General features: G+C 42.6%; 1 protein-coding gene across 1 annotated transcript in view; it reads right to left on the bottom strand.

The window, feature by feature from the left end:
* LOC124795738 overlaps window positions 1–13,086 on the bottom strand; it is a 160,824-nt gene that overhangs the window by 65,519 nt on the left and 82,219 nt on the right. The window contains exon 4 of the mRNA XM_047259819.1: window positions 8,894–8,996. Coding sequence (XP_047115775.1) covers window positions 8,894–8,996 — 103 coding nt within the window. The remainder of the gene's footprint in view (window positions 1–8,893; window positions 8,997–13,086) is intronic.

Here is a 13,086-nt window from a genome sequence, read left to right on the forward strand (position 1 = left end):
TGCATCTATACAGGGTGGTCCATTGATCGTGACCGGGCCAAATACCTCACAAAAGAAGCGTCAAACGAAAAAACTACATAGAACGTAACTTGACTAGCTTGAAGGGGGAAACCAGATGGCGCTCTATGGCTGGCCCGCTAGATGGCGCTGCCACATTTCAAACGGATATCAACTGCGTTTTTTTTTAAATACGAACCTCCATTTTTTATTACATATTCGTGCAGTACGTAAAGAAATAAGAATGTTTTAGTTGGACCACTGTTTTCGCTTTGTGATAGATGGCGCTGTAAAAGTCACAATTTTAGACGAACAGTTGGTAACAGGTAGGTTTATTAAATTAAAATACAGAACTTAGGTACGCTCGAACATTTTATTTCGGTTGTTCCAATGTGATACATGTACCTTTGTGAACTTATCATTTCTGAGAACGCATGCTGTTACAGAGTGATTACCGCTAAATACCACATTAATGAAATTAATACTCAAAATGATGTCCGTGAACCTCAATGCTTTAGGCAATACGTTTAACGACATTCCTATCAACAGCGAGTAGTTCGCCTTCCGTAATGTTCGCACATGCATTGACAATGCGCTGACGCATGTTGTCAGGCGTTGTCGGTGGATCATGATAGCAAATATCCTTCAACTTTCCCCACAGAAAGAAATCCGTGGACGTCAGATCCGGTGAACGTGCGGGCCATGGTATGGTGTTTCGACTACCAAACCACCTGTCATGAAATATGCTTTTCAATACCGCTTCAACCGCACGCGAGCTGTGTGCCGGGCATCCATCATGTTGGAAGTACATCACTATTCTGTCATGCAGTGAAACATCTTGTAATAACATTGGTAAAACATTACGTAGGAAATCAGCATACATTGCACCATTTAGATTGCCATCGATAAAATAGGGGCCAATTATCCGTCCTCCCATAATGCTGCATCATACATTAACCCGCCAAAGTCGCTGATGTTCCACTTGTCGCAGCCATCGTGGATTTTCCGTTGCCCAATAGTGCATATTATGCCGGTTTACGTTACCGCTGTTAGTGAATGACGCTTCGTCTCTAAATAGAACGCGTGCAAAAAATCTGTCATCGTCCCGTAATTTCTCTTGTGCCCAGTGGCAGAGCTGTACACGACGTTCAAAGTCTTCGCCATGCAATTCCTGGTGCATAGAAATATGGTACGGGTGCAATCGATGTTGATGTAGCATTCTAAACACCGACGTTTTTGAGATTCCCGATTCTCGCGCAATTTGTCTGCTACTGATGTGCAGATTAGCCGCGACAGCAGCTAAAACACCTACTTGGGCATCATCATTTGTTGCAGGTCGTGGTTGACGTTTCACATGTGGCTGAACACTTCCTGTTTCCTTAAATAACGTAACTATCAGGCGAACGGTCCGGACACTTGGATGATGTCGTCCAGGATACCAAGCAGCATACATAGCACACGCCAGTTGGGCATTTTGATCACAATAGCCATACATCAACACGATATCGACCATCTCCGCAATTAGTAAACGGTCCATTTTAACACGGGTAATGTATCACGAAGCAAATACGGTCCGCTCTGGCCGAATGTTACAGGAAACAGCTACTTATACGTTTGTGACTATTACAGCGCCATCTATCACAAATCGGGAAATACGGAAGCGTTCGATCCCGCCCGTCTGCTTTGACCCATGACGTCACAAATATAGCGGAAACAACCATAAACCACGATTCCAATATGGCGCATATAAAGATGGTACGTACACATTATGAGGACGAAAATACATCGAAAAACAAGGCTCAACAGCAGCTCCCGATCCCATAAATTAGGATCAAACATTTCCCTTGGCGTATATAACTCAAAAACATCTCCCGATACCAATATCAACATACACAGCCACACATTGGGATCGAACACTTCCCTTGACCTGCGCACTGTTAATTTTATCCGTCATATCCATTCCTGAACAAATACAACAACTGATTAATTTTACTAAAATTACCACAAGATGTACAGCGAACAACACGAAATTATCCTTCACACAAAATCGTTAACTCACTGAAACGAATTCCACTACAAACACAGCCGACACTCCAATAATTCTGGATAATGAGTAAAAGCAAACTGAGCCCATTACACCACACAAACGAAAACCCTGAACATATCACCAGAGAGCACAACAAACCACAACACGACGACATCTACAAACAAGCCAGACTCACAAACCAAACTCCGCGCCGTCATGATGTCACACACGACAACACCCTTACGTCACGGGTTCAAAGTCGACGCGTGGGATCGGACGCTTCTGTCAACCCACAAAGCGAAAAAACAAGTCCAACTAAAACATCCATATTTCTTTACGTACTACACGAATATGCAATAAAAATAGAGGTTCCTATTTTAAAAAAACGCAGTTGATATCCGTTTGACTTATGGCAGCGCGGCCGGCCGCGGTGGTCTAGCGGTTCTAGGCGCTCAGTCCGGAACCGCGCGACTGCTACGGTCGCAGGTTCGAATCCTGCCTCGGGCATGGATGTGTGTTATGCCCTTAGGTTAGTTAGGTTTAAGTAGTTCTAAGTTCTAGGGGACTGATGACCACAGATGTTAAGTCCCCTAGTGCTCAGAGCCATTTGAACCATTATGGCAGCGCGATCTAGTGGGCCAACCACAGCGCCATCTGGTTTCCCCCTTCAAGCTAGTCGAGTTTTCGTTCTTTGTAGTTTTTTCGCTTGATACTTATTTCGTGAGATATTTGGACCGGTCACTATCAATGGACCACCCTGTATACGTCAGACAATTCACACAGTTGCAGAGCGTTGTACTGAGCGCAAACGACATATTAAACAAAGGGAGCTGTACAAATTGGCCATAGTTGAGCACTGCTTGGAAAAGGGCACAAAGTTCTCTTTGAAAACACGAGAGTGATGTTGCATGCGTCAACATACTGGGATTCCGCCATAAAAGAGGCGTCTGAGGTCAGAATGAACAGCACAAATTTTAGCAGGGGTCGGGGGTATACACTCAGTACGGCGTGGAGGTGCGCTTTGGACGTCGAAAGGAAGCAACGGCGGATGCTTCACACTTGTAGGGAGGCGGGAGCTGCAGTTCCACATGTGGCGCCGGCTCCTCGCGCCACCTGACGTCCCGCAGCGGGCCGGAGCTGCTATGACCTGCCCAATCACCTTCCGCGCACGCGTCATCTCAGCCCTCTCTGATTGGTGCTAGAGGCCGAATCGTGGCTATACAAGCGGAAATCTTCCCAGCCACGGCAATCAGTGGTTTTACTTTTGACCGCGATAGCGGAGATGGCCATCGAAAGTTCGAGTATTTTATTCGAACTGATGTGGTTTTGAAAACCGAGAAGATTGTATTCAAAAGACGTATATCATATCATCGAGCTGCGCTGTTGTACCAGTTTTTAATTCTCTGATGTGGTGCGATCGATGATCTCAGAAATATGCTGTCCGACAAAAAAAGTTAAGTACCCAGATGGAGAGAGGAAACGAAATGAAACTTCACAGATTGAGAGAGAATATAATACCGGGTGATCAAAAAGTCAGTATATATTTGAAAACTTAATAAACCACGGAATAATGTAGATAGAGAGGTAAAAATTGACTTACATGTTTGGATTGACATGGGGTTTTATTAGAACAAAAAAAAAAACAAAGTTCACAAAATGTCCAACAGATGGCACTGGACAGCAAAACGTCAGTGACTGCCCATGACAATCGTATATAAAAGGAGCTGTAATGAGAGAGAGAAGTGGCCTGCCTGTTAACAGGTTTGAAAAAAAACAATAAAGAAAAAAAAAGAAAACGAGAGAGAGAATCAGATGCGGCAGCAGTCGCAGCATGTTGACGTTACGTGAAAGGCGCTTTTTTTGATGCTGTATTATCAGAATGGGGGGGGGGGGGGTGTGCTAATTCAGCGTTACGATTTATCGCTATGGGAAGGGGATTCGAACGGGTAAAGGTCCGTTGACAAATGCAGCTGTGGCGAGAATGATTTCGAAGTTCGAAGCCACGGGTTGTTTAGACGATAGACCCCGTAGTGGCCGACCGAGCTCAAGGCGTAATGCTGCTGAGATTGTTCAGGTAGAAATGGAGACTGCAGCGGGTTCGTCTATGCACGGGGAAGTCAGCGCTCGTGCAGTCGCACGTCGCACCGCCATTCCATACACTACTGTTTGGTTGGCACTTAGGCGTACCCTCCGATGCTATCCGTACAAAATCCATTGGCATCATGAACTGTTACCTGGCGATTTAGTGAAGCGGAGGGCATTTGCGGTGTGGGCGTTTCAAAAGATGGCAGAAGATGACGGTTAGTTGAGTAACGTGTCGTGAACCGACGAAGCTCGTTTCACGCTCCGAGGGTCTGTCAACGCCTACAACTGCAGATTTTGGGCTACCGAAAATCCTAGAACTGTCGTGGAAACTCCATTTCACGACGAGAAAGTTACTGTATGGGTTGGATTTACCACATCTACCGTTATCGGGCATTTTTTCTTCGAGGAAATGCGTAAGTCTGGTTTTGTAACTGCTACCGTGACGGATTAGAGGTATGCTGATACGTTACAGAATCGCATCATCCCCAGCCTGGCTGATAAACAACTGTTGGAACGTACGATGTTTATGCAGGATGGCGCTCCACCCCATATTGCTAGGCGCCTGAAAGATCTCTTGCGCGCGTCGTTTGGTGATGAGCGTGTGCTCAGCCGCCACTTTCGTCATGCTTGGCCTCCCAGGTCCCCAACCTCAGTCCGTACGATTATTGGCTTTGGTGTTACCTGAAGTCGCAAGTGTATCGTGATCGACCGACATCTCTAGGGATGCTGAAAGACAACATCCGACGCCAATGCCTCACCATAATTCCGGACATGCTTTACAGCGCTGTTCACGACGTTATTCCTCGACTACAGCTATTGTTAAGGAATAATGGTGGACATACTGAGCATTTCCTGTAAAGAACATCATCTTTGCTTTGTCTTACTTTATTATGTTAATTATTGTAATTGTGATCAGTTGAAGCGCCATCTGTCGGACATTTTTTGAAATTTTGTATTTTGTTGGTTCTAATAAAACCCCATGTCATTCCAAGCATGTGTGTCAGTTTGTACTTCTCTATCTACATTATTCCCTGATTTATTCAGTTTTCAAATTTATACTGACTTTTTGATCACCTGGTATTATTTCACTGATTACAAAAATGTATCAGATTTAAAAATCACTTGGCATTATAAGCCCACTTATTTTTATGACGTCATAGCCCCTACAACCAGGATACACTGATTTGGTTGGGAAGGATGTCATATAGGCGTTTTATCATCTCTTGAGCCAATATGGTCCACAACTGTTGTAACTGATCGTTGATATCCTGGACCCAGCTGACGTCCGTCCTAGTCCCGCACATATGCTATAGGGGACAGATCCAGGTGTCCTGCTGGACACCGGAATACATCGCACTGACATTTCATACAGACACTTACCCGGTGTGGACGAGCATTGTATTGTTGACACTTGGCCCCACCATAAAGAGGTACACCTGAGGAAGGTGCAGGTTGTGCGTGACAAACCGTTGTACCGCTAGAGTCCCCTAAACCAAAATCAGTCATGAACTGAAGTCATGCTCAGTGGCTGCGCTCGTCACGACTCCAGGAGTAACACCACTGTGCCTCTCCAAAACAACGGAAGAACGGGACCTCTCCACAGGTAGGCGCCTTACTCGGCAACGATCTCAAGTGGTGTAGAACCACGATTCATCGCTGAACACAGTGCGACGCAATTCAACAATTCTTCCTGGTCATGGCATCACTCCAAACACAACCTTTGTATTGTGGGGTTAGCGGAAGACTACGCGTGGCAGTGTCATTCCTACTGCTAGACTCCGACCAGCGGTTCAAGATGACAAAGAATGCAACAGGGAGTCCACTACATGTCCTCGGACGGCAGGCGCAGATGCGAAGCTGAGACGATGTGCTTGACACATCGTATGGCGACCTTCACATGTAGTGGTCAAACGTGACCTACCAGAACCTTGACAACGAATATGTCTGTCCTTACGTTCGCATGCGTACCAAACTGGCTTCACTGTCACATCCGAGTGCCCCACAAATCTGGATACTGCGCGATTCGACCAGCCAGACAGACGTAGATCCACAATGAGATGTCTCTGGAAATCTGTCAGGTGCTGATGACGCTATCTCACACAATTACGCGCCATCTCCGTGTCCTTCACAGTAATCGCTCAATATCTGGCGCTGTTCGCGTTCTTTATATACCCTACCAGGCCTGTTAACAACACTAAACACGAAAACACTAATGTAATCTGGTGTCACTTCTATCCGTGACAGAGAACTGCAACTCGAAATCATTTGCATACCCACTGATTGTGTGTATGTGTAGAGCCTATGAAATTACATTGACATCCGGACATCTCTTCCGGATGGTTAACTTTTTCTTGTCAAGTTGTGTACTTATTGTCTGGCCCTGAAAGAGGCAATATGGTCTCACAAGTAACTCATGTAAAAAGCACTTGAAGATCAAATTCCTCGCTCGTTGGTTCTGTTAGTGATATTCCTAGAAGCCTGATTTACCTAGGGGATCGTTGTAAATAACTCTGTTTTCAAACATTGCAAAAATATGAGGGAACTTCAAAACTAATTGGTGCCCCTCTGTGAGAAAAATTTATAATGTGGAAGTAAGTGATTTTTGTAAGATAGATGCAGCGTTTCGTAACACGGGTACATAAAACCATACAAATAAACAAACATATATATAGACTTTATTTATAGTCAAACAATGTACAAAATAAATCAAAACATTACAAAACTCACATTAATACACAAAAGAAAACAGAGGGACATTTCATCAAACCATTAATACACAAGAAATAAGCCAGAAATATTTCCTTACATCAATCTTTCTTATACGTTCCTGTGTGAACGTCCCAAGTACGTATCAGGGGAAGAAAAAAAGTCTCTTAAGTTGTACTGTTCATGGTTTTTATTTCTGAATATCAGCCTTCAATGTCAACAGCTGCCTCAAAATGTCGCACAGTGAGCACTCAATACTAGCCAATGAGTTTTGCGGAGTAATAGCTTCTGCAGTAGCAAATGGAACGTTACTGTGACTTTACCACATCGTTCCTTCTATATTTTTTATTTGATAGTAATACTTCAACAACATAAACAGACCTGTCCTACGGTAGTCATACACGGCTGAGATTGGTTCATTTTATGAGTATTAATGCTACTTAGTGTGTTTAACTGAGTTGTAGCCACTTTGGAAGTGTTTGAGAACTTCTTGGTGTTTTAACTAACTGTCTAATTTTACCCCTTTATCATCATAATGAGTTTAAATGTAATTTATTATGTTTCAGTAAGTAGTTTTGCAACGAATTTGAAAAAAAAGTAATTTTCTGGTGCCACATGTTTCATTGTATTGGGTTTATATATTAGTCGTTAAATGAAAGTAAGAAGCAGTGTATGAGATTTCAACTATGCACCTCCCTGAAACATTGCTTTCGGAGTATTTCTCAGAGTCCCTATGCAAGTGAACTAAGTGTGTAAGGATAGCTTCTGAAATCGCACCGGAAGGAGAAGTGTGTGTACTAGGACATTCAGTTTGCAAAAATACTCCAACGTGTATATTTCATTACATTAACGGTACTCAATGATTATAATCTGAAATTTTCGTCGCTGCTTTAAGTAGCAGTTTGAAGTGTTTGCTAGCCCACTGTACGACATTTTAAATATACAGCGACCGCCGTTAAATACTCTGCGATGACGTACGGCAATATGTGGTTATGGCATTTACCTGAGGTATACAAATGTAAACTGAATGAAATGTTAATGGATAACACAACGCAGCCCATCAAAAGTCTTAATATGTGGATGATATAACTGAAAAACGTTTCATGAAATAAGTATGGTATTGGATAACGAACAAAGTTTACACACATTTTAACACGCTTTTGTGATTTCAGCAAAAATAAGCCGACTAGTTCGTAGAACACAGTTCAGTGGCTGCTGTGTGTGTCTGTCTCATAAGCAACAGATTTTACTACTGGAGGCCATGTTTTTCCATATATGATAGCAATTTCTGGAGTGAAATACGAAAACAATGTCTTCACCAACTATTTATTTCATTCTGTCTCCAGCTTAGAGACCAAGCAGCCTAAACGAATTAGGAATCACGACTTCTTAAACACGGACGAGCAGAGAAAATATTCCAGATATTAGCCATCTCAACGGGGTGAAATAAAGTGTTTTCTAATTAATTTTGGCTTCAGTTCGGCAGTTTTTGTAACTTAAAATTCAATCCTTTAATTTTTAGTCCCGTGGCACATTGCAGTTTCAGAAATACAAAACAACGGGAAGCCACTGAAGTCTCTTCAAAAAAGTTTAGTTAAGTACAATCCATTTTCAGGGGCTGTAGTTGTGTGGAAATTGTCCGTCCAGTCTGCACTTCAGACTAGGCACACACGTCTCAGACGATGATAAAATTTCTGCAACGACGGCGATTTCGTATGGTAATGGAGGTAATACGTAAAAACATTTAATTGGTAGAGTCTTTCAGTGTCCGTTATTAATTATGATTTCTTACGTTTCTAATGTATATAATATATGAAGATGAAGCACATAATGTATTTCGAAATGAAGAACTACACAGGAAGAAAAATGTGAATTTCATCACCATATACTGAGGTAGATAATATACTGGACGAGATACCTTATTGTGTACGTTGTGAAATCGCTCAGTAAGTTGCATGGCGAGAGTATCGACGACGGAGTTTTCAAGACGCTCGACTGAAATGAGGCGCAGCAATTTGCAAGTGTGCTTATGAAATTTAAGACGGCCAGATTTACTTCATTGTCTGTGATGAATCTTACCTAGCTGAGCTTTCTGCCATTTTGTACACCATTTCTCAACCTGTAGTCTGTCTTTGTGTAGTGTGTCGTCGAGACAGAAATAGAAGCCACTGAATAACACTGACTGCAAACACGCACACACGTAGACAGAAGGACTTTTATGGTCGTTTACGGATGTGATGTGGCCATTTCGGCGTCTTATTTCGACCGCAGCTCAGTTGAGACTAGGCTTCTCTGCCTGGTAAAGTTACAGTGACCACGTCGTAGCCATGTTGTCTACAGCCTGTAGGTCGTGGACTGGTGTGATCTAATGAAATAAGTAAATTGTCGGTCAGACAGGATGTCTGTATACATTGATTTCACAGCTGATATGGTCGACTTCGTGTCCCCATAATTTTGGGTCAAACTTAGATAGTCTCATTGAGCATCCTAAACTGAATACTTGGAGATGAGAAACCAACGATAGGAAACGAGCATTTCAGACGGTGCGAGTTCTCGAATGAGACCCGTATTTTATCTGCTCATGTTTCAAAATGGACCATATTATCGGGTGCGATTTCGAGATGTGCTATCACAAATATAGTAGATCATACTGTCTATTTTCCGCGAAATGATGGGGTTTCAACAGGACGATATTCCTACCGACTTTAATAGCAATGTCGTGATCATTCTAAAAGCAGATTATCCCAGTGCCAATTTCTTCTGTGCCAATTCCGAAGAAGACAGGTGCTGACAGTTGTGAATATGATCGAATTACCAGTTTAACAAGTGGTTATTTTGAAATACTGAGACAAATTATTTACAAAGAATGAAGAAACTTGTAGAAGTCGATCTCGGGGAATATCAGTTTTGGTTTCGGAAAAATGTAGGAATATGCGAGACAATACTCATGGTACATCTTATCTTGGAAGACAGACTACAGGAAGGTAAACCAAATTTAATAACATTTGTAGACTTAGAACAAGCTTCCGATACTACTGGCTGGACTATACTTTTTGAAATTTTGAAAGTAGTAGAGATAAAATATAGGGACTTACAGGTTGTACAGAAAATAGACCGCAGTTATAAGAATCAAAGGACAAGAAAGGAAGTTATAACAGAAGGGAGTGAGACAGGGTTGTACCTATCCCGATGTTATTCAAACCGCACAATGAATAAACATTGCCGGAAACCAAGGAGAAAATCTGAACTAAAATTAAAGTTCAGGGAGGATAAATAAAAACTGTGAGGTTAGATGAAGACATTGTTATTCTCTTAGAGATGTCATAGGATTTAACTGGTAGGTTAATCGGAACGATGGTGTCTTGAAAAGAGGTTATAAGATGAAAATCAAGGATGGTGAAGTGATCAGAATCGAATGTAGTCGAATTAAGTCAGGTGATATTGACAGAATTAGGTTAGGAAATAAGGCACTAAAAGTAATAGGTGTGTTTCGCTATTTGGGCAGAAAAATAACTGATGAGGGGCAAAGCAGACAGATATAAAATACATAGTGTCTATAACAAAGAAAGCAGTTGTGAAAAAGATGAAGTTGCTGGTACTGAATATAAATTCAAATTTTATGAAGTCTCTTTTGCAGGTATTTGCGTACAATGTATCCTTGTACAGAAGTGAAACATGGACTATAAGGAGATCAGACAAGAAGAAAATAGAGGCTTTGGAGTAAGGTGCTACAGAAAAAATTTCTGATAATCACTTGGTTAGATCGAAAAACTAATGAAAAGGTATTGAGTCGAATTGGGGAGAAAAAAAATAATGGCACAACTTGACATTGAGATGGGATCGATTGATAGGATGTATTCTGAGCATTACGGAACTGTCATTTAAGACCTGAGAGCAAGTGTGAGGGTAAAAATTGCAGAGGGAGCCCAAGATATGAATGCGAAAGGGAAGCAGTAGTTAAGAAGGAAGTGATACAGCGGATTAGCTACTTACGTAGCGTAAGTAGTAATGGAAACTACGGAGAGGACTGGGAACAGAATTACAGTAAGAGAAAAAATTAAAAGTTTGGGATTTACCGACAACATTGAAACTCTCTCAGAGATTGCAGGGGCTTGGGATATCACCCCAACGGAGTAGATAGTGTCCAAAAGTGGACAAAATGAACATCAACAAAAATAAAACAAAGGAAACGGATGGTAGTAAAATTAAGTCAGGCGATAATGAAGCAGTCATTTTAGCAAATGAGACACTAATAGTATTATACTAGTTGTAACTGTAGAGCAGAAAAATTACTGATTCTGGTGGAAGTAGAGATAATATATAAACGTGTTAGGCATTTGTTTGGAGTGTAGCTTTGTATGGAAGTGAAGTGTGAACGATAAATAATTGAGGCAGGAAGAGAAACGTTTGAAAATTTGTGCTACACATAAATGCTGAATGTTATGTGAATAAATCGAATAAGTAATGGAGAGGTATTGAGCATAATTTGGAAATAATATAATTTATGGCACAAGTTGACGAAAGGATCGGCTGATGTGATACGTCGTGAGGTACCACTGCCGGGGTGGGGGGGGGGGGGGTGGGGGGTCGTGAGGGAGGCGGCGGTTAAGATTGTAGTGGGTACCAATGTCTGACTTGAAATGGGTATAGGGTGCAGCATTTTTGCAGAGATGAAGAGAGTTGAATATGATAAGTGCTGTGGAGAGCTGAATTATAGCCATCTTCTGAAGATTAAAATAATAGCAATGCCAGTGATGATAACACCCTTCCGCCGTTTAGAAACACAGATATAAAAGATATTGTGAAAATCATTGTGAAGGTTTAACAAGTTTCCTCAAATCAACAAATTATTTGCATCTTACATCAGCTGAAGTGAAGTACCACCTACATCATCAAGATCTAGATCAATGTACGCTTCGACAGCTTCAACAGGGCAAACAAGGTGCCTCCAGATACCTTGAGACATATTGGCATTCACCCTGTTGACTTTCACAACGTCTAGGTGCAGAGTGTGGTGCTTAAATTGGACGCTAGGAGGTGGTCAAGGTAATGAAGTCTAGCACTAAACGAAGATGGAATTCATTCATTTAGACCTCTATTTATTTAAACCTAATCATCGTTAGTGCTCTAGCTTATTTTTAAGCAACTATCGAGTGTTATGTTGTATAAAATGTATAATTCGTTGTCACCACATATTTTACCTCCACATCTTTTTAATATATTTAATGTTTGTTATAGCGTTTCTTCAGGTATGTGAATAAATATTCGCACTGAAATTCTTAGTCTGTTCTTAGCTTTACTCTTTGGTCACTGTTATATATCTGCAAATGTCTCCCACCTTACGTGCCCTTATTGTCTGTCAGACCATCGAGTCCAGTATAGTTTGTAAACGAACACGAATGGTAGTACATCACATGATTACGCTGCCATTTTCATGTGTGTTGCACCTTAGTCGACGTAACTATCTTTCTGTTAAGTTACGTTCACAATACTGTGTTCCCGTTTCATGGCGGTAGTGTGATGTGCGTTTTATTCTAGAACGCTAATGGAGTTTTACCTGTTGGCTTGTTTAACGATCTTCCTGACGTTCCGCCAACGATAGTGGCTGGTGTTACTACTGTAGTAACCAAAACCAACCGCGGGAACGCCTTGGGCTGCGAATCGGCGCCGCCAGGCGGGGAAGCCGCTGGCGGTGGAGCACGCACCACCGGGTAAACACAAGGACGAGTCGGACGACAGACGAACAACAACCGACAACGACCGACTATGACCGACACAACAAGGAAGAGATAAACAACGGAGGCTTGTGGAAACCATAGCACCAAACACCAACAGCAAATCCACTCGGAACCAGAGCCAGGCAAATGTCAACAACGAGCAACGACCAGAACGCAGTACCGCCGAGATACAGACGCAATCCAGAGCGAGTACCAGACTGGCTGGACTAGGGCAGAGCGGGTCCCTATATACGAAACCGGAGGGAGCGGCTATTGGCCGCTGTCTGCGCGTGGCGTAGCGGTGGCGCCCTCACTGCACGAGAGCCGCTGCTCTGAAGAGCCGCCGCTGACGCGGATCCCACTATAGGCTGGCCACGTCCATTTGTTCTGGCGCGTGTTCGACTTCCGCAGCGGGAGGTACTAGAACTACCGTGTCCCTCTCAACTGCTGGTGGTGGAGAGTGGATCTATGATAACGCCAGCAACTAGTGCTGACAAAACGTGAGGAAAGTCGTTAAACAAATGTCAGGCGTAAACCCTGTCATGGATGCCAGTA

This window comes from Schistocerca piceifrons, chromosome 4 (genome assembly GCF_021461385.2).
Source record: "Schistocerca piceifrons isolate TAMUIC-IGC-003096 chromosome 4, iqSchPice1.1, whole genome shotgun sequence".
Lineage (NCBI taxonomy): Eukaryota > Metazoa > Arthropoda > Insecta > Orthoptera > Acrididae > Schistocerca > Schistocerca piceifrons.